Source organism: Crocuta crocuta, unplaced genomic scaffold (assembly GCF_008692635.1).
Source record: "Crocuta crocuta isolate KB4526 unplaced genomic scaffold, BGI_CrCroc_1.0 scaffold130, whole genome shotgun sequence".
Lineage (NCBI taxonomy): Eukaryota > Metazoa > Chordata > Mammalia > Carnivora > Hyaenidae > Crocuta > Crocuta crocuta.
The window spans coordinates 3117829-3139387 of NW_027527920.1; the positions used below are offsets into that span (position 1 = coordinate 3117829).

Below are 21559 nucleotides of genomic sequence, written 5' to 3' on the forward strand. Positions count from 1 at the left end.
GTGTTACCAGGGTAATGGGTCTTTTTGGGGGTGGGGTAGATTAGTGACTGAGAGGTGGGCACACTAAGGGGCCCTCGGAATGTCAATAAAGTTCTATTTCTTGATCTGGGTACTCGATACAAGAGTGTGTCCACTTCGTGAAAATTCATCAAAACTGTACAATTTTGAACTGAGGGCTTTTCTATGTATTATGCTTTGTTCTTCAATAAAAAGCTTACTTAACAAATGAGTAAGTGCTAGGCAGCCAGTTGATTGCTCTGGTCAGAGGTTAGGTTTTCTGCACTTACACATGCATTTCTTTTTCACTCATGCTTTCAGAAGAGGAGATAAAGTTCTATGATGCTAAGTTAAGCTTATTTCATTGTAATCAGTTAAGGAGACCGATAAAGACCTTGGGTTGAAAAGTCTCCATCCCTTCCAGGAGGGGTCTGTGTCATGGTCTGTCCCTGTGCTGAGCAACCCTGAGGGTCCATGTCCTTGGCTCCCACACACTCACAGCAGAAATTGTTCTGGGGCTCTATGAGGTGCAGCTGGACACTTTATTTTTTTAATACACTTAAAATTATTTTTAATGTTTATTTTTATTTTTGGAAGAGAGAGACATACAGTGCGAGCGGGGAAGGGGCAGGGAAAGCAGGAGACACAGAATCTGAAGCAGGTTTCAGGCTCCGAGCTGTCAGCACGGAGCCTGACATGGGACTCGAACTTACACGGCCTGAGCTGGAAGGTGGATGCTAAACTGAGCTACACAGGCACTCCTTTAACATACTTTTTTTAAAGTTTATATATTTATTTTCAGAAAGAAGGGGTTGAGGAGGGGTAGATGGGAGTAGGGGGGAGAGAGGGAGAGAGGGAGAGAGAGAGAAAGAGAGAGAGAGAGAGAGAGGACTCCCAAGCAGACTCCATACTGTCAGCACAGAGCCTGACATGGGGCTTGAACCCACAAACCATGAAATCATGACCTGATCCAGGGTCGGAAACTTAACTGACTGAGCACACTGTCATCTGGACATTTTAAAGAATCCAATGCACAGAACAGAAAGTCAGTATTCACATTAAAAGTAAAGTGTCTAAAAACCCACTCCTTGTTCCTTGCACAGACCTTATATATGAGCATTGATCAACTTCTGACTGCTTGTATGAACATCTTGGTAACACCTCAAACCAGTGAGCTGAGTTAGGGGACACCCCAGTGACTGGATAAAACCCAAACACCTTTTGATCTTGTTCACTATCAGTTATAAAAGCATGTGCGATAAAGTTTTGATTTTCCTACTAGCTTGATATGGTTAGAAAAAAGATCTTTTGCTTTTGGAAAGGTATTTATTGTCCAGACAAAACCTCAAAGCATAAATATGCGGCTCTATAACCATACAGTCCTGGACTAGTTTATGTAATGGTAACAGCCATAAAAATAGTATAATAACATCTGATGCTCGTTGAGTCAGTATTTCGTGCCAGTCACCATGCTAAGTGCTTTACCAGTAGTATCTTATTTAATCCTATAAGTAGTATTGTTAATTCATTTTATAGACAAAGCAAATAATATATGGAGAGGTCAAGTAATTGACTGGAGGTCACAGAACCAGAAAGTCACATTGTACAATGTACACTATCCTGCTTCTATTGAATTATTTGAGATTTTGAGAATGTATGCTGGGCCCCTTTGCCAGGGAAACTGGTGACTACTAATTTTTTAAAAATTCCAAGTTAGTTTTAGCCAGTAACATTTTTATAAGCAGAGGCTCAACCACAATGTGGAGTATTCATTTAGAAGAAAACTTAAATCTATTGATTAGATCCTTTTTCTTTGATGTACAAATTTCTGCCATATTAATAAAAAGTTATCTTAAGGGCTGATATTGGTCTTCTTATAGCAATTCTGGGAACTCATCAGACATATGACGTGTTAGGGATAATTGAAAATTCAATTTAAACAGAGCACTGATGAAGGATGAGGACAGGCTCTCTGTTGCCTAATGAGAAATTGCTGTGGGGATTATGTCATTGTGACAGGTGAAGGTCGAGATGACCACTTAGCTCTGGTGTCCCCAGAGCTCACCAACAAGGACAATGAGACTGAGTTAGGTTTCCAGAACGTGGTGTCAGAGAAGAGGGAAGAAACTTAGCTTCTGTCAAATACAACTAATATTTTCCTTTGCATATTATCTACCCACCCCCAACCCTTTTCTTTTAAAATCGGATTGGTCACTTACATTTCCAACTCCTAAAACCACTCATGTGTTCTTTCTACTTTCATTTGCTTCAGATCAGCTCAAAATGTCAGGTGTACTTTATCATTCTATGACCTAGCAATACTTTGATGTGCAGTATGTTTCCTGTCATCAGACTCTTGGTCTAGACCTGGCCTTTCTAAAACAGTTGCTCTCCATTTACTCTCCTTCCTACTGCTGTCTTTAGAGCAAGGGTATGATCCTGTTGCAATATTCCCCCTGTCCAGCAGCTTCAGTGGCTGATACTGCCGAAAGATCAATCCGAAGATGGAGTTTGGAATGAAGGTCTTCATGGTTAGTCTTATCCTATAGCTGCAGCCCCAAAAGTCAAGGCTGCCCTCACTTTCTTATAAGATGCCATGTCCAGACGTGCCTCACATTTCCCCCTTCTCTGTAGCTCATGTCTCTCTTTTGTACTGGAATGTTGTTTCTCCTATTTTTTTTTCTGATAAAATCTTACCCATCCTATAGAACAACGGTAGGCCAACTATAGTATGGGGGTCAAATTTGGTGACTGCCTTTTTTTGTAAATCAAGTTTTAATGGAGCACAGCCACACCCATTCATTCACATACTGCCCATGGTACTCTCTCACTGGGACAGCAAAGTAGATGCAGTCGTGGCCAAACGGCCTGAGAAGCCTAGAATATTTGCTAGGTGGCTCTTTCTAAAAGCAGGTTGAAAACCCCTTCTCTAAAAGCCCAGTTTACCTCCTCATGCTCCTCAGTGCACACTGTTAGAAGTAATTTCTCCATCCTATGTACTCCCACAGTGCTGGGTCTCTTACCAAAGTCACCAAAGGATTCTCAAATGGATGATAAACGTCTATGGGGCAGGTACCATTCAACTTTATGTCTCTGCACTGCACTGCACACAGTAGGTGTATATTTGCTGAAATGTTTTAACTATTTTGCATGACTATTAAGTCAGATAAAGAGCAGTGTCTTGCCTCATCAGATTATATAACTACTAGATCAAGGGAGAAGTAAGTATTTATTGAGGAGACAAATTATGCTCCCAGAGCATAATAAATATAGGTGTGACTGTCAGGCCACAGAAGAGGGTTAGGCAGGGGCTATATGAAAGTCTCTTTTCCGAGGAAGGACATGAATATTGATTGAGAACTCAGACAGAAGCAGTAGACCTTTCCCATACTGACCTTTATATGATTTCTAGTCTCAAGTGTCTGGCTTGGGAAAAGGATAGAGCAGGACTAGGAGATGTGGAAAGTTCTTCTGAGGGCTGCTGAGGTTTGGCTGAAACAGCTAGAAAATAGCTAATAGACACAACCCCCAGAGGAGGGAAAGTGAAGGCTTCTCTTCAAAGCACACCCCTTCAGGGATTTATTAGCCAAAGGAAGAGCAGATCTGGCTGGAGATGTGTTCGGTGACAAAAGGGAAAAAAGATGTTCAGTTTCTCCTGTGGGAAGGTGAGACCTGGAGGGGATGATCCCAAAAGGCAGATTTCCCATTTCCGAAGCTCTAGCCCTCAAGGGAAAATAAGGGACATTACAAAAGATGGCATGAGCCTGGAGCAGCCAAGGATGGGTGGCCTGGAGTTCCTGGGTAAGAAAGCCTCAAGGTCACTGTTTTTCTCAGCTATCGCTTCAGTTTCAGTCATATATTTAATAAATGTTGTTTAAAACCTTAGATATGTCTTCCTTATTTTGCATTAATTCCCTAATGTGGAGGCTCAGCGATCTAACACATGGCAGAAAGCCAGACTCTGATTCAGACAGGGAAGGCTTAGCGGTACTTCCAAGTGGGTTAGGCAATGGGGAGATCTGGGATGACATTATCCAGGCCAGACTCACAGGTAATGGTTTCTGACTTATTGCCCTGATCCAGGTAGGAGACCTGGGAGGGATTAGCAGCCCTACGATGATGTTCTCCAAAGGTGCTGGTGTCCAGAGTGGGCTGGGAGAGAATCCTATTCTCCCTACAGGGACAGGGCTGTCAAATCACTTCCATAAAAATCCAAGACGCAGTCCCACTCAGCAGCTGTTTCCTGAATTTGAGGAAAGCATCCCATTAGGTACAGAAAAGCAGGTGTGGGTGTTGTGTATATGTCTGAGGCAGATGATGCAATTAGAAGAAAAAAAACCCAATCACAGTTAACTATTCCCCGTAAAACAAAAGGCAAACCCGAGTACAAAAAGGCAAATTCGGTCTTACATTTCCCGGCAACATTTAGGTGCTCCCTAAGAAGCGGAAAATGGGAAACAACAATGAGCATAAGGGAGTGAGGCGGGATTGATTTCATTTTATTCCAGCGTATCTGAAGCTTTTCAAGGCAGAGTGACTGCAGAAATGAAAGGAAAATCATAAACATAAACAGATGCAAGAACATCAGAGCCATTCTAAATCAAAGGGACGTGCGCTGTCAGACACCAGGTGGAAAGCGTGTCATGCAAAATGAAGTCCAGGAGTGCTAAAACCAACAACAGTGTCTTTCCAAATCACAGCAAGATGGCACGGCCTCTCTGGCACAGGATCTTTGCAAAGATTTGGTTTTGGACAGGAATCATAAACGCTTGCTGCTAAAGAAAAGGTCAGAGCTGAGTCCAAATAACAACAATCAAATACTCGGTGATCACCTTTTCATGCCACCATGCCAGCATCGATGAGGGACATCCAGCCATGTCGTGTTTGCTGTCTGACCATCTCCCCGGGCTGCCGCTACCCACAGAAGGGAACTGAGGAGGGTCACAAGCCCATCTCCGCATCTTGCTCTGATGCCTGAATGCAGACCACCGAGGCACATCTTACCATCTGCTTAAGTACTCTTAAAGAGACACTTGACGTGTTGGCAAGGATGTGGAGAAGCTGGAACCCATGTACGTTTCTGGCGGGGACAGAAAATGGTGCTGCCACTGTGGAAAGCAGTCTGGAGGTTCCTCAAAAGTTAAACGCAGAATTATCATGTGACCCAGCAATTCCGCTCTGGGGTATATACCCCAAAGAACTGAAAGTAGGGACTCAGTTACCTGTACACAATAGCCAAAAGGTGGAAGGAAATAACCCAACCGTCCATGAACAGGTGAGTGGATAAACAAAATGTGATATTGTATATAAAAAGGAACACGTTTCTGATGCGTGCTACAACATGGATGGACCTTGAGAACCTGAGGCTAAGAGAAATTATCCAGACACAGAAGGACAATTACTGTATGATTCCACTTGTATGAGGTCCCTAGAAGAGGCAAATCCACGAGACAGAATGGAGAGGAAAGGTTACCAGGGACTTAGGATAGGGGGGAATGGGGGATTATGGTTTATTAAGTACAGCATTTGGTGTGATGAAACAGTTCTGGAAATGGATAGTGGCGATAGTGGTGATATCATGAATGTATTTAACGTTGCTCAGCTATATGTTTAAAAATCATTACAGCAAAAATTTTTGTGTTATATATTTTTTACTACAATTTAAAAAAAAGAAAGAAAACCACGATGTTTCCTGTCTCCAAAATATTCTATTCTTTTTAAGAGGTGGATGTTCTTTTAGATGCTGGTTTCAGGAGAATTCTGCTAAGGCAGATGGTGAAAGTCTAGTGACTAAGGTAGAACCATGGCAACCTAGCCCAAGGCGGAGGGCAGGCCGGTGACTTTCATCAAGCTGGAGGTAGTAGTAGTGGGAGGGATGGAACAGTGTGGAGGGGACAAAAAGCCCGCAAGGAATTAGAATTTATCTTTCTTCTACTGCTGGGGGAAGGGAGAAGGCACAGTTTCTCCCCTATTTCTCATCCCCTGGCCACATTTTTCAGGCCAACGGCCATGGGCATTTACATAGAATACAGGTCATGAGCAGAGACAGTGCCTGGATTTGAGTCCTGACTCAGCCACTCTTATATTATTCACCTTGGCAGGTCCCTCAGCCAACGCTGGGCTCAGTGTCCTCAGCTATAAATGCAGGTGCTGATACAACACCCCGCCCCCCTTCTCCAGTTGTGTAAGTGCTGTGTGACACAAAAGAGGTGGCCCCAGAATTCCGACAGCCTGGGAGTAACACAGGAGACGTGCCACGAAGGAGGTCTCGTGATGAAGGTAGGCTAACGGTGTCTGAGCACAGGCCCCCCAGACGGGCTGCACAGCACATGTGTAGTCTCAGGAGAACTTTGGTTTCTGCATCTCACCACCCAGCACAGTTGCAAGTACACAAAGGGTACTTGAGAGAAGGAATGTCTAAGGCTGGACTGTTTGTCTTCAAAGAGTACACAGCCTACCCGGGCAGAACACAGCATGTGAACAGATAAATTACAGTAAAATATGGTAAGTGCCAAACTGGAGATACAATCAAAGTCTTATGGGACTTCAAAAAAAAGAAAAATCTAACTCTTTGCTGTTCCTTCTCTCGGTCTTTTATTCTCCTGCCATGTATTAAGAAAGCAAGCAAGGGCTCTGAATGCCAGAAAGACAGGCTGCAGGAAGGTGCTCTAAGCCAGATGTCTGTTGCTGGGGTTGCGTGCAGCTCAGGGCCCCACGGCCAACAGATATTGAAGGAAAATGGAAGGAAGGGGCTTAGACTGGAAACTAAGAATTCATAGTGAGTTGATCAATGCAAACAATGGTAGAATTGTCATTCCAATAGCACCTTTGACATTTATTATTATTATTTAGATATCGTTCTTAGATAAGTGACCCATGAAACTTTAGCACTGAAGGGATCTGAATGAGCACACAGGCCGCACCACTGACATTTGGGGCTGGACAGTTCTTTGTTTAGGGGGTGTCCTGTGGATTGTAGGATGTTCAGCAGCACCCCTGGCCTCTCTTTGGGTTGGGGGGGAGCAAAATAGCTCCTACTCAAGACCAGGGTAATATGGAAGTGGCTTTTTAGCCTGCAAGGACACTGGAATCACCAACGGAGCTTAACAATTCTGACACCCAAGCTGTGCCCCAGGCCAATTAAATTGGGAGGTAAGAGCCAGCCGTTGGCTTATTTCAAATAGGCCTCAGATAGCATACCTCCTGGGATTCCAGTGCACAGCCAGGGTGAGAACCACTGATCTAGAAAGATTAGGGAAGGAACAGTTATTGAGTATCTCTAAGATCGTAGGTATCTTACCTACATCTCACTTAAAGTCAACAGCTCCATGAAATTACAATTGTTTTCCTAATTAACCTGGGAGGAAAGGGAATCTCAGAAAAGTTGAGAAACTCATTCAGAAACATCCCAGATGGAATGGCGGCTCTGCAAAGGGCAGTTTCAGTGGGCAGTGCGGGCTGTACACAGAAGGCAAAGCCAAGAACTGGAAAGTAGACAAGAGCAGAGCAGAAAAATGCACTCACAGCGTAGGATGCAGTCTGGGGTGGAAGCGGTGAGCCCATGATTACAGACGTGTACCTCAAAGAAGCCATTTTCTGATTAGAATGAGGTGAGCACAGGGGAGAGACAGAGCACACATATACATTTCTTCCCCCCGTTGCTCTGTGGGGGAAAAGCAACTAGAGACACAGTGAGACACAGAAACGCAAGGACACAACTAGAGCAAGTAAGTGGAATCAGGTAGGCTTTGGATGTCTAAGAAGAAAGACACAACATGTTATACTCGAGCTGGGATAATCCTGGAAGCCTCGAGCAGTGGGGTGGAAGAGGAGGCTGTTTCCTGTTTAGCCATTATAAGGAAAACTTGAGACTTGGTATAAGGTAAATTAAAGGTGATGGTTCATGTTTATTATCCTATTGAGTCCTTGCATATCTCTAAGAGATGGTGGTTGTATATCAACTCCTTGTCTGCCCCCTGCCCACACACACTCCGAGGAGGCCTGTCAGACAGCACAGACACCAGAGTGCGTCTGCTCCATTTGAAGGAAAGGCCTGTTGCATAAACAGATGTAGGTCACTTAGTCCACTCGAGCTGCTATAACAAAACACCACAGACTGGGAGGCCTATAAACAACAGAGGTTTATTTCTCACAGCTCTGGAGGCTGGGAAGTGTAAGACAAAGATGGCTGTCTTTTCCCTATAACCTCTCATGGCAGAGGGGGTCAGGGGTCTTTCTGGGGACTCTTTTATAAGGATACTAATCCCATTCATGAGGGCTTTGCTCTCATGACCTACTCACCACCCAAAGCCATACTGACTAAACCCCCCACCTTGGGGGTTAGGATTTCAATAAATGAATTTGGGAGAGCCACTGCAGTAACTGGAGGAAATCCTCTTAATAAGAAAACATCCATGAACTTTATAAATATAAATTGAGAAATCAGGATAATCAGACACTGGGGAAAAGAAAAAACAAGAGCAGGTTCTTTTTTTTTTTTTTTTAAATGTTTTTTATTTATTTCTAGGAGNTTAACTGACTAAGCCACCCAGGCGCCCCAACAAGAGCGGGTTCTAATAAAAATTGTTCAAAACTAGTTACAGAAAGAAAATTCCTTACTTTGATAAAAGTTATATATCAGAATACTCTGCAAATGTCTATTAGAAGCAATCCCAATATTGGGAACAAGACAAAAATGGGCCAGTAACATTGTTATTCTAGACTTCTGGATTCGTCCAAAGTTTTTTAGAGGTCTAAGCTTTTAAGTGTTACAAGACAATGGAATAATAAGAGGTAGAATATGCATATGAAGATAACATTATTATTATCATCCGTAGATGTCAAGATTTTCCACATAGAAAAATCCATGTTAAATAGGTGAAAAACTATTAGAACTGTTAAAGAAATCTAGCAAGATATCCAGGTAGAAAATAAATATATGATTTGATACATCCTGGAATGACTAATTGGAAATACAGTGGAAAGATCTTATACCATATTAGCAAAAACTATAAAATACCTCGGAATAAACCTAATAAAACCTATGCACACTCTAGATAAAGAAATTTTATTAAAGAACACAAAATGGGAAGATATGCTATACTCCTGAATCAAAAGAGTCAACATTATGAAGACCTTTCTTTTCTTTTTCAAATTAATTCATAATTTCACTCAATTAAGAAATCTCAATTAAGAAACAGAAGTTTTATGGATTTTGGCAATTTTGAAGTATACGTAGAACAAGTGTACAAGAAGACTCAAGGTAATTTAGGAAAAGAGCAAAGTGTTTGGGTAGGGAACTGGGTGGGTGGGGGGAGAAAGTCGACCTATAAAAGAATAACACATAAAACCTCAGTAATGAAAACAATATGGTACCAAAGCAAGAAGAGACAAATAGATCAATGGACTTGAATTAAGAATCGACAAGAATATCTACATATATTTGAATTTAATATATGGTTGAGGTGGCATTTCAAATTAGTGGGGAAAATTTAATAAACAATGCTGTGACAACAGTCTATCTATTTGGAAAAAGAAAATTAGATCCCTACCTCACACCAGACACAAAAAATAATTTAGGTAAATCAATATTTAAATATACAAAATGAATATAAAAGTAATAGAAGAAAATATGAGAGACTAATTTTATAATGTGGGAGGTGGGCAGGTCTTCCTAAGTAAAACAAACCCCACCAGCCATAAAAAAAAAATGATTGACATATTTGACAAAAAAAGATTAAAACTCTTCTCCACAAAATAATAGATATGATAAGCACAGCTGAAACACAAGATAAAGACTCATATCTATATGAGCAAAAGATGGTTATTATCCATAACCTTCAGGAGATCTTAAAATCAGTAGGAAAGCCACAAACACAACTTAAAATAGAAAATTCATAGGAAAATCAGTAGGAAAGCCACCAACACAACTTAAAATAGAAAATTCAATAGAAAATTCATACAAATCACAATAAAAATGAGTAGTCAGGAAAATGCAAATAAAAAAGGTATAGTAAAAGTTAAACACATTCACAATATTTTGTGTTCATCCAGGTGTTGAGAAAGGCACTTTGGGTGGGGATACAAATTGGTATAACCACTTTGGAGAGGAATCGTACTTTATCTCTCAGTGTTCATTCCTCTTGACCTACAAATTCTATTCCTAGGAATCTATCCTACAGAAATATTTATGTAAGTACGAAAGGATATACCTATTAGGATATTCATGGACGTGTTACTTGTAAAAAAGACCTTTATTTAAGTTTTCTTCTCCAAGAATTTGCTCTGTTTCTTCTAGATACAAATTTTCCGGTTATGTACTTGGGTTTTCTCTTTCATGGTATAGGCTTAAAAAAAAAAGTCTACTGATCTTTGGTTGTCTGCTTATGTTATTGTCCAGTGAAGTTTAACATGAAAGCAATGGAAGGCTGCTTGAGAACTCTGTACACATCGGCAGAGCTTGCCAAGAGGTCAAATTTTTAGAGGTGAGAAATGGGGTTCTGATCACTGGGTTGCTTTTTCCTCCAATTCCACAGTGGTTACTGAGGTCTTGGGGCACCAATCCTCACAACCAGGCTCTAGTACCCCGTCAGCTTTTGGAGGAGGAGGTTGATGCCAGTGTTCTGAAGGTGGGCGCTGGGATGCCTGCTCATATATTCCTCCATTTTTTAGTTCCATTCTCATCTCCCACCCTCCATTTTATCTGCTGCCCCCAGACCCAGAGGCTCCCGGGCTCTGCATGCAGACTGGCCCCTCCTCATTATAATTCCCTCTGCTACCAGGGCTGTGATTTCCTCTGCTCTGTTACAGAACATTCTTCCATCTGCTTTCAGAAATGTGTTCCAGAAATTTGTTAAAATGATTTCACAGACCCCCCCTCCCCCTCTTTTCTTGGTGGTTGTAGGTTATGTCCTGTCTGATTCCTTTAGTATCATTTTGATGGAATCTTGGGAGTAAGGTGGCAAAAGACAAAACCTCATGTACTCAGTCTGCCATCTTGACCACAAATCAAACGTATTATTTGCAATATTAGAAAATGAGACAATTTAAACACCCCTCAATAGGGAGCTGCTGAACTAGATTATGTTACGTCTGTTGTACGGAATATTCTGCACTCAGAAAATAACGAACTAGCTCTATGCAGTAACATGGAAAGGTATCATGGTATAATACTAAAATAAAGAAGCAAATTGCAAAAAGTATGTATAGTAATACCACTTTTAGAAGATATACGCTTTTTTGTACTTCCACAAAGGACTGGCAGAGGTACACAGAGCTGTTAAGGGTGGTCATTTATCTGTCTTCATTAACACCTGAAGGCGGTGGACCTGGTATGGAGTTGACATGAAGAAGGAATCTTTTCTTTGTGCTCTATATCATCTGTATTGTTCAAAATTGTTACACTGCATGCGAGAAATCTTTGGGATTAACTGTTACATGAATGTAAGACATCCTATTATTTAAATACTCCAATCTTTCCCACACAGAGAGCAGCTCAGCTAATAAATGAAAGGTTTGCCAACTACAGATGATCCATGATACTTGATAAATGCTGGTGATTATTATTATTATTGCTTCAACCTTTTAAGAAAACACGCTTAAAAGTAAAGGTTTTGCCAGTTTATTTTTAAAAGCTTACAGACCTTTGACAAATTCCTTCCAAGTCTAAGGCTCTATGACATGTAGCATGTTGGCAGGTAGAACACGTCCTGTAGAATCAATTTTGCTTGGTATGCTTTTATGTCTGATTTCTGAACTGTTACATAATGACATTAGTAAGCTGAGCTAGCTGCACTCGCCAAACTTTGATATTTCAGCTAGAATAGATTTACAACATCTTATTACTGAGGAAGAGGTAAGTAATATAAAATGCCAATCATTTAAATAAAATTGGATTTAACCTTTTATTTCCTAAGAGCGGGGTTCAGAATAACCCTCATGCAAAAGGAGAATAGATAGCCCATAGCAGATCTATGGATTCCAAAGGTTTTTCCATTAAAAAAAAAAAAAGATATCTATGTATCTATCTATCTATGTATCTATGTATCTATCTATCTATCTAGGGATCTATAATGCCCCAACTAGTCTATATTCTGGAACATGTGAACAAATTCAAATAAACACTAAAAAGAGGAGGTTGGGGTGGGGGGGTGGCTGAGTCGGTTAAGTGTCCAACTCTTGGTTTTGGCTCAGGTCATGATCTCACAGTTTAAGAGTTTGAGCCCCACATCAGGCTTGGCACTGACAACACAGAAACTCTTGGGATTCTCTCTCTCCCTCTCTCTCTCTGCCCCTCCCTCCTCCTCCTCTCTCTCTCTCTCTCAAAATAAATAAACAAACTTAAAGAAAAAGTGGAGCTCAGTTGTGCAGAAATTCATTGGTATCCACCCTAAGATGAGACAAAGAGTCTATCTCCTGAAATCTGTGCATCATTAAAGGTCATCGTTTCTCCAGCTTTGCCCAGAGAGAGAGTGAGCATCATGAAGTGCTGAGTTGGCCTGTTGCCCCAGCTCCCTGTGGGTCTGTCCCCTATGGGTTATGGCAGGACCAGGGCTAGAACTATGGCCTTCAGAATCTGAATCTAGAAGGTCCAGTTCTTGACGGAAAAAAACAAATTCAGCCACAAACTCAGAGTCAGGTTGAATGCACCATTACTATTTATATAGTAGCCAAGATTTGGGGGATTATGCCTCTTTCTTCCGCATGTGTAGTTTTTGATTTTTAAATTTTAATTTTCACATCCTCACTCTATAACTGCACCTTCAGTAATTCTAGATCTTTCCCGAACCAGCCAAGTAAAGAATGGCCAATTTTAAAAATTGGAAGGCCACATGTGTCAAAATGCTTGGAGACTAAGGTACTTACTATACATATAGCATGACTACTAACATTAACTAAGTGACTGGCCTAGAGAAAGTCACTTATGTATTAAGGGTTTTAAAAAACCTTTTAAAATGAGGTGATAAGATAATCTTTTCTAGCGCTAATAATACAAGTCCTTCTGTTTTCATAGGAAGCTGCTTTTTTTTTTTTTTTTACAAATAGTTTATTGTCAAATTAGTTTCCACATAACACTCAGTGCTCATCCCCACAAGTGTCCTCCTCCATGCCCATCCCCCCTCCCCCCCCACATCCATCAGTCCTCAGTTTTTGTCAGCATTCAAGAGTCTCTCGTGGTTTGCCTCTCTCCCTTTCCCCCACCATTTCCGCCCTTCTTCTCCCCCTTGTTCCTCCGTCAAGTTCCTCCTAATCCTCCTATACGTGCAAACATATGATATTTGTCCTTCTCTGCCTGACTTATTTCACTCAGNAGAAAGCTGCTTTCTAATTCTACCAAGTTTGGAGAGTTAGTCATTAAAAAATCCCAAACATTTCACAAGAAAAAGTTTGATTTGCATCACAAATAACTGAAGGTAATTCTGGGAAACAGGGGAACTGAAAAACCATGAGAAGCTGTGCATGTTTTGGAAGCAATGACACAAATTTGAAATATTCCTTCCCTCACGAGGGTCTCTTCTACAGAACAACTGTACACGAACAGCCAAATCAATTTGGTGCATCAAGTCACATTTTCATACAAAACAGTTTTCCTAGCCGGGGATTACAAGGTAAGAAAACCAAAGCCTTCATCATTACCTGGAAAACTGTAGAGAAACCCACCACATATCTCTTCAAAAAACGTTTAAGGGTTTGAAAATGTGTAATGTAAAACACAGTCGTTACAGTTCAAAAAGAGCCCGAGACACCTGTGCTCTAATGGCTTCTATGCAATCCCCAGCAATCCCATGCAATTGAACTTTAAAAATATACAGACCTCAAAGAAGAGGAGATTTAGCAGCATAGGTGGTGAGACAGGTAAAGAGAACACCTGTGATGAGAAAAATACCATTTGAACCACTGCACACTTTAAAAGTGTGAAAAAAAGTGAATTTTACGATATGTGAATTACATCTCAATAAAAATAGGAAAAAAGGAGGAAAAAAAAGCATTCTAAGTAATTTCAGTGCTGCAGACAGAAGGTTCCACTCATCACCTCTGGAACCTCCTTTTTCTGTGGCCTGTTCTGTTTCCATTCTCCCACCTTTGCCCATACGGCATCCTGTAATATTGCCAATGGACTCTGGATTTCTCATGCATCTGGATTTCTCATGTACCCAACTGGTACCCAACTGACTTTCTGAATCATCCTCCCATTGAGTCTTTTTTAGGGGGAGAGGGAATTTTGATTCCATGGAGCTTTGATGTACTGACAAGTTCTTGGAGACAAAAGAAAGGGAACCCACATTAAAAAAAAAAATTTTTTTTACTGTTTTATTTATTTCTGAGAGAGAGAGAAAGAGAGACAGCATGAGCAGGGGAGGGTCAGACAGAGAGGAAGACACAGAATCTGAAACAGGCTCCAGGCTCTGAGCGGGCTGTCAGCACAGAGCCTGACACAGGGCTCAAACTCACGAGCTGTGAGATCATGACCTGAGCCGAAGTCGGACGCTTAATCGACTGAGCCATCCAGGCACCCCAGGGAACCCACATTTGTCAATTGCTACTAAGTGATAGGTCTCTGCTGGGTTTTGAATATCTGCTATCCTATTGGTTGTCCTGAATACTTACAAAGTCAAGATTCTTTTCCCCATACTCTCGTTGCAAACACTGAGGCTCTGAGAGCAATTTCCATCCAGACATCCAGTGGATATTCACCCAGGATTTTATCTTCAGAGGGCACAGCTCAAAAACTGTTTCCTGAGTGCCTGGTTGGCTTGGTCAGTTAAGTGTCTGACTTCAGCTCGGGTCAAGATCTCACAGCTTGTGAGTTCGAGCCCCGTGTTGGGCTCTGTGCTGACAGCTCAGAGCCTGGAGCCTGCTTTGGATTCTGTCTCTCTCTCTCTTTGCCTGTCCCTCATTCATGCTCTGTGTCTCTCTCTTTCTCAAAATAAAAAAAAAAAAATAATGAAAAAAAACCTGTTTCTTGAACAGGACTATGTTGAGCAATGAGAATTTAGTAAAAATGACACAAAGCTTATCTCTTTGTGCCTATTTCCTTATCTAGAACATGGGGATGGGAACTGTTCCTATTTCCTAAGTTTGTTAAGAGGGTTCAATAATTTAGTAGATGCAAACCACTAAGAATAGTGCCTGGCACATAGTGTCTGGGCTATTTAAGTTAAAGAAATAATTAAAGAATAAAAATGAGTATTGCGTTCATTAAACGACTTTAAGAAATTGCTTTCCTTGTATTATTTTGTTGACTAATCTGCACATGCTTACATGAATTAGAAATTGGTAAAAACTAATTTGTATGACCTGATTTGCTTTGTGTAAAATGCAATTAGCCAGAAACCGAGAAGGAAGTATCAACAAAGATCTACTTTCAGCAGGAAAACGGGTTGAAATGGCCTCTCAATATTGATGATATTGCCCAGAATGACTGCAGCTGTTCTGAAGATACACACATACTATACACATCCCGTTGCCCCCAGCAGATGAAGCAGAAAGAAGAGAAAAATGGCTTTTACTTTACACTTGTAAGGAATGAAGCTTCAGACAGGGTCATCAATGGCCCCTGGCCACCTTGAACTCCCAGCAGAACAGACTGGCACACACTTTGACTTTTCATAGAGCCTCCCCCATCTCAGAGAAACAATTTTGCCCCTCATCTGTTTCATAACCATGTTTCTCTTGGAAGGAACAAAGGCTGCCTTAAATGTGTAGATATTAAATATTTATTTGCAAGGACTTTAAAAATTTTCTCCACCCACGCTTCTCATTTCAAGGGGGAGGCCTAGTGGTGCTTTGGCATTCCCCAGTGGCACCGTCTACGTGTCTAGGACACTGCTGTGTCACCATCACAGGAAGGAATGAATCATCTGGTAGTGACAGATGGTTTCCTCTGGAAAAAGACCAAGCTTACCCAAATAGTTGTTGCTCTTGTACATCTCGGTGATGTTGATTTTGGTGGCTCCTTGGGGAATCTCCACAACTCGGTGGTAGCCCAGGCTGGTGAGGGCATGCTTGAACACGCCTGACACAACCTGACAGCCCGTGTTATCGCCTCCACACACCCCGCATTTGTCCACGACTTTGTCGGAGCCTAGGTAGTCGTCGCAGCCAATGCTCTGTAAAGAGGTAGAAAACAAAAGACTCTTGTAGCAAATAACAGGAGTGTGGGGGTGGGGACAGGGTGAGGGAGCGATGGAAGGTCTATCGGTGGGTCTTGAACCGACCTCCACATGCCCCCATTCAGCTCCTGCAAGTGAGCAAGTTCATTCTTCCTTCACTCGATGGATAGTCACAAAGCACCGACTCTGGGCAAGGGATGAACGAAATGTACATTCTAGGGACGGGGTACAGTCCCCAGACAGTAGACAAGACAAGTAAATCCAACAGTACGCATGCTGGTGGCAAATGATAAGGAGAAAATAATGCAGAGAGAAGGAATAGGGAAGGCGTGGGGGCTGGTCACTTATTTATACTGGCTGGACAGTGACGTTGTCCTACAAATCCATCCCCCTACTGGACTCAGAAAGGAGAGACAGTCCGGGATTTTTTATAAAGTTCTTTGGCTCCATGGTAAGTACTGCACCTAAAACAGGGGTTTGTCCCCCAAGTCTTGTGTTCTAAATGACAGACCATATAAACACTTAGCAAAGTACCTTCCGAAGTGGTACTCGCAGGCTTTGCATCTTAAGGCATTAGGTCAAATTGGTTGAGATCTGGGTTTCTACTCAACACTGTGGCTCTGAGGAGCTGAGCAGCAGGATTTGGCTTGGCTCGCCCAAAGCATTCTTCCTGGGGGAAAGGGGGGAAGGGGGCAAAGGCCAGAAACATCAGCAAGCCAGAAGATCTTCTCATTATTCATTCTAAGACTTTTTGCTTTATCTTTCCCCTCCCTGTTCATGTTTCTGTTGGGGCCATTTTATTTTGCACTTGGAACAAAGTGCGAGAACATTACCTTTATGCAGTCCTTTCCTACTTCTGGGGCTCATGACCATGATTCCTGCATCTAAAATGTGGACATGCGGTCAGAGCAAAGAATTCTGTCACATTTCTATGGGCAGATGGAAGCGAGCGGATGATAGTTTGGACAACAAAGCACTGCGATGACAGGATTAGTTCATTGGGTTATGGAGACAGGGAATGGTACTGAAGATCAGAATGGTACTCTAAAACTCGAGACACATGTTTGCTGAATCATAGGCTTATGTTGGTTCTTGAATTCTAAGAGCAATAGTCAGAGTCCATCCCATGGGGGCAAAGTGGTCAGCAAACCATTCAAAATCCACGTGTGATTTTGTGAAATAACCCTGGGTCTGTTCATGTGGGCCCTACAGGTCAAATCCTATACGCAGAGTCAAATCAGAAGGTGTTCAGGCTTTCCTCTCCAACCTCACACTTGATTGACATCTTTCTGTTGACACTGTACCTCTGCATTATTACTTCCATATTCCTGAGTGCACATTAGTCCATCAATAATAACTGGTCTCTCCTCACAAATAGCTTCTCTGTAAAACATTATTTCTGACAACAACAGAACATCATCTCAATATGTTCATCCACATCCAATTAACCTTTCAAAGTGCCGTGTTTGCCGTGTATTTCTCCTCCCTCAAATATTTCTTGCCCCTGTCCCATGCACATTTTAGTAGAAAAAGAAGGAAAATGTTTTCCATGCATGATTTCCATCTCTGACCCCTTGGGTTCTCCTTTCCTTTGGGGGGGGAAAAAAAAAGAAACACGCAAAATGCCATATTGCCAAAGCAAGATTCTAACCAAATTAAGGACATGCCTCTGATTGTCACAGATGGAGAAGATGGATAGAAATGTTGGTTAGCACACCGCCCTTGCCCTGTCCAGCAAAACCTCACTCTCCTCCCTTTCCATTCTTGCTATCCCTGGACCCAGTGTGTCCCAGACTGAGCTCATTCTCCCTCACAGGGGATTCCAGTAAAGGAAGCACTGTGCACAAAGGCAGAGAGGTAGAAAAGCATGTTCACAGAATGGCATGGCTCGAGTGTAGTGTTGCTGGGAGGCATGAAATCAGGTTGGAGAATTCAGCTGAATGGTTTAAGAATCGTGTTTGCCAGGATGAAGAATTAGAATCTTACCTGATGGCATCAACAACCACTGAATGTTTGAAGAAAGGGAGGGCCATGCTCAGATTCGTTTCTCAGATGATAACTTTGGTTTTGTGGAGAGGGTCCCAGAGTGGGGAGAACAGTCAGCCTAGCAAGTCTCTCTCTTCTAAATGGGGTGGGGGTGGGGGTGCCTGGGTGGCTCAGTCGGTTAAATGTCCGACTTCAGCTCAGGTCATGATCTCACAGTTGGTGGGTTTGAGCCCCCTGCCCGGCTCTGTGCTGACAGCCAGCTCAGAACCTGGAGCCTGTTTCAAATTCTATATCTCCCTCTCTCTCTGACCCTCCCCTGCTCATGCTGTCTCTCTCTCTCAGAAATAAATAAAAAACATTAAAAAAAATTTAAATGGGGTGGAGGGGACATTTCAAAGATAAATGAGAGCCGCCGAAGATGAGGACAGACATCACATGAATCCTCAGTCCCCAGCCCCATTAAAATGGGAGGACCACAAGGAAAGAGCCACAGCGGGCTTGAGGCAACCACAGACACAGACTACATGTCATTTTATCTTGTGAAATCGATATTATATTTTTCTGCACCGTTCTATGAATGCCACCCGCACAAGCCAGATTTCCTATGCAGCACGGGCACTCTGCAGGAATCTAGATGTGGGATGCCAGGTTGTAGAAGTTTTGCCTGACAGACATCCAAATGGCCTTCAGGTTGGCTTCGGTGAAGCATGGAGACACACAAGATGCCAAAAACTACAGGTGGCACCCTGTTTCCTCAGGGCTGGACGGTCACTTCATTCTGGGCTCAGCGCTGAAGACATCTCCACCACCGTCTGGGTCCTTCAGGGGACAATGCCCACAAATGAATTCTGAATTCTGGCTTGCACCGTAGGAAGCTGGTCAGTTGGCCTCTGATGGGGGATGACTTAATAGCGCTGCTCTCTGTCTCCAAACTCAGAGGTGCTACCAAAGTGCTTTCAGTAGGTGATTTAAAAAAAAAAAACCAGAGTCTGTGGACCTGGGTCTTGTGCTGGCTCTGCCTCTTAAGAGTGCTTATCTTTGGACGTGCTGATTAGCCATTCTGAGCCTCCAGTTCTTTGCCTGTGGCTGGGGATGGTACGTTGTCTACCTGACGGTGGCGATGTTGGGAAAACCCAAGCAGGTAAACACAGAAGGTAGCTAGCAGCATGGGTTTTGTGAATTATGGTCTTCATATACTGGTTTCCTCTGGAATCCATCCACTTTCAAGTAAACTCTACCATCATGTAGCCAGAGACCCACCCCTATTTCTACAAAACTATTACTTCTCAGTCACAGACACTCTCTTCTTCATTTGGAGAAAGTCAGAAGAATCCGAAGAGCTAAGAAAAGGCCAAGGCTCACCATAAAAACAAGGCACATTGCTAGGCTCCTTCACCCTTACTGTTCCAACAGCACCTCGTGAAAACGGACAGGATGAACATCTGCTCCTCGAGCTACTTTTATTTCATGTTTTCTTTTGCACCATGTACAAAGCAGATGTTCAAAAGAGACATTTCTTCGTGTTACAACGCCAACTGGGCAACTGGACAAATACCCTTAGTGTTCTTCCAGTGATTTCTGCAACATGTTGCAGGAAAATCGTACATGTTGCAAGCCATCACAGAAGAAATTGCTCAAGAAATGCCCCCAATTGTGTGTCAGAATTAACCTAAATGAAATTTCCTGAGGGAAATGAGCGATCTGGATGACATATCTGGTGGTGGATTTCACAGGGAGGAGGCCTCTGTACATCACCGCAGGGCAGGCTGGTGCCTGGTGTGCAGATAGGGGAGCTTCTGATGCCCTAATGGGAAGCAGATGTTTCCGTGTGTGCTCAATAAACACACCAGATAGGGTGACCTCCACTGGTTGGCTAGATGACATGGACAGATAGCACAACACGCCTTAATCATCACGCTGTCACAACAGTGTGGGAGAACGTTAGTATTAAAATGATGAGTAGCTAACACCAAGTTACTTTTATTTGTAGTAAGTTAATTCGTGGAAATATATTTGAGTGCCAAAACTTTTATTCATGACATTCTGTTGAAAGAAACCCTTTGCATAATGATAAATCTCTCCCTCTGATTACGTTAGGAATTGTATATCCATACCACCTTCCTGGAAAGCAATTTAGCAATATATACTGTTTGACACTAATTCTTCTAGGAATTTATGCCAAGGAAATGATAAGAAACGAGGCTAACACTTTCTGTATGAAGGAACTCATTGCAGTCATTATTATTAATAAGAAACAATCAGAAACATCCTGAATGTCCAACACAGGAAAACAGTTAAACAATATATAGAAATTCTCTGGGAAACACTGGATCTTTTCCCAGCCATTATTCTCATTAAAATCTTCTAGCACTTGTCCCTACATGATTGACCCTCAACACAGTTCAGGGAATATTTTATGAGGCAACCCCTACTACGTGCCAATAGGGTGTTAGGCAGGGAGACACAAAGGTAACACACACACAATTCTCACTTATGGTCTAAATCAGGGGTTGACAAATGACAGCCCACAGGCCAAATCTGGCCCACGACCTGTTTTTGTAAATAAAGATTTACTAGAACACAGTCTAGTGTGCTGTAACAGCAGGCTTGAATAGTTGCAACAGAGATAGTATGGTCCACAGCGCCCAAGATATTTGTGATCTGATACTTTACAGAAGAAATGCCAATCTCTGGACTAAACTAGAAGGCAGACATGATCCCGTCATTCAATATAGTACATACTGGTGGGAGGGCAAGACTGAGGCTCAGCCTGATGCTTCCAGATACACCTCCGATTGCCCTCACCTGCTTCCTATACGCCACCCACTCGACTTGTCCCAATATGTCTCAACCCTAAAACAGAAGGCAAAGAGTTGTCATCTTCTACCCCAGTAGTCTTCAAGAGTTTTTTTAAGCAGCAAAAAACCCCCATACTTTTCAAACAAAACCTCACTCAGAAATGCTAAACTCCAATATATAAAATGAGGCAGGGTTTGGAAGTTCAGTACCTCACTTCCCTACCTTCTTGCTCATGGCCAGGGTTTCTCGACCATGGCTCTAGGGACATTGTGGACCAGATGGTTCCTGGTTGTGGGGGCTGTCTTCCTCACTGTAGGATGGTTGGTGGCATGCGGCACCCTTTCCCTCAGTGCGACAAACGATAATGTATCTAGACGTTGCCAAATGTCCCCAAATGACCTCCAATTGAGAATCACTGCTCTAGCGTAATCCTCAGTTCATGGGACACCAAAGATGAACATGGCAGGTCTCCCAGAAAGTGTTACAAAGGCAGCCCTAAATCAGCAGAGAAGGACACATATCATATGTTTGCACGTATAGGAGGATTAGGAGGAACTTAACTGAGGACCATGGGGGAGAAGAAGCGGGGAAATGGTGGGGGAGAGGGAGAGAGGCAAACCATGAGAGACTCTTGAATGCTGAGAACAAACTGAGGACTGATGGAT

General features: G+C 42.4%; 1 protein-coding gene across 1 annotated transcript in view; it reads right to left on the reverse strand.

Annotated features, from left to right (window-relative positions):
• The window catches only part of THSD4 (thrombospondin type 1 domain containing 4), a 183609-nt gene that overhangs the window by 73838 nt on the left and 88212 nt on the right, over positions 1–21559 (reverse strand). Inside the window, exon 2 of the mRNA XM_077748557.1 lies at positions 15902–16106. Coding sequence (XP_077604683.1) covers positions 15902–16106 — 205 coding nt within the window. The remainder of the gene's footprint in view (positions 1–15901; positions 16107–21559) is intronic.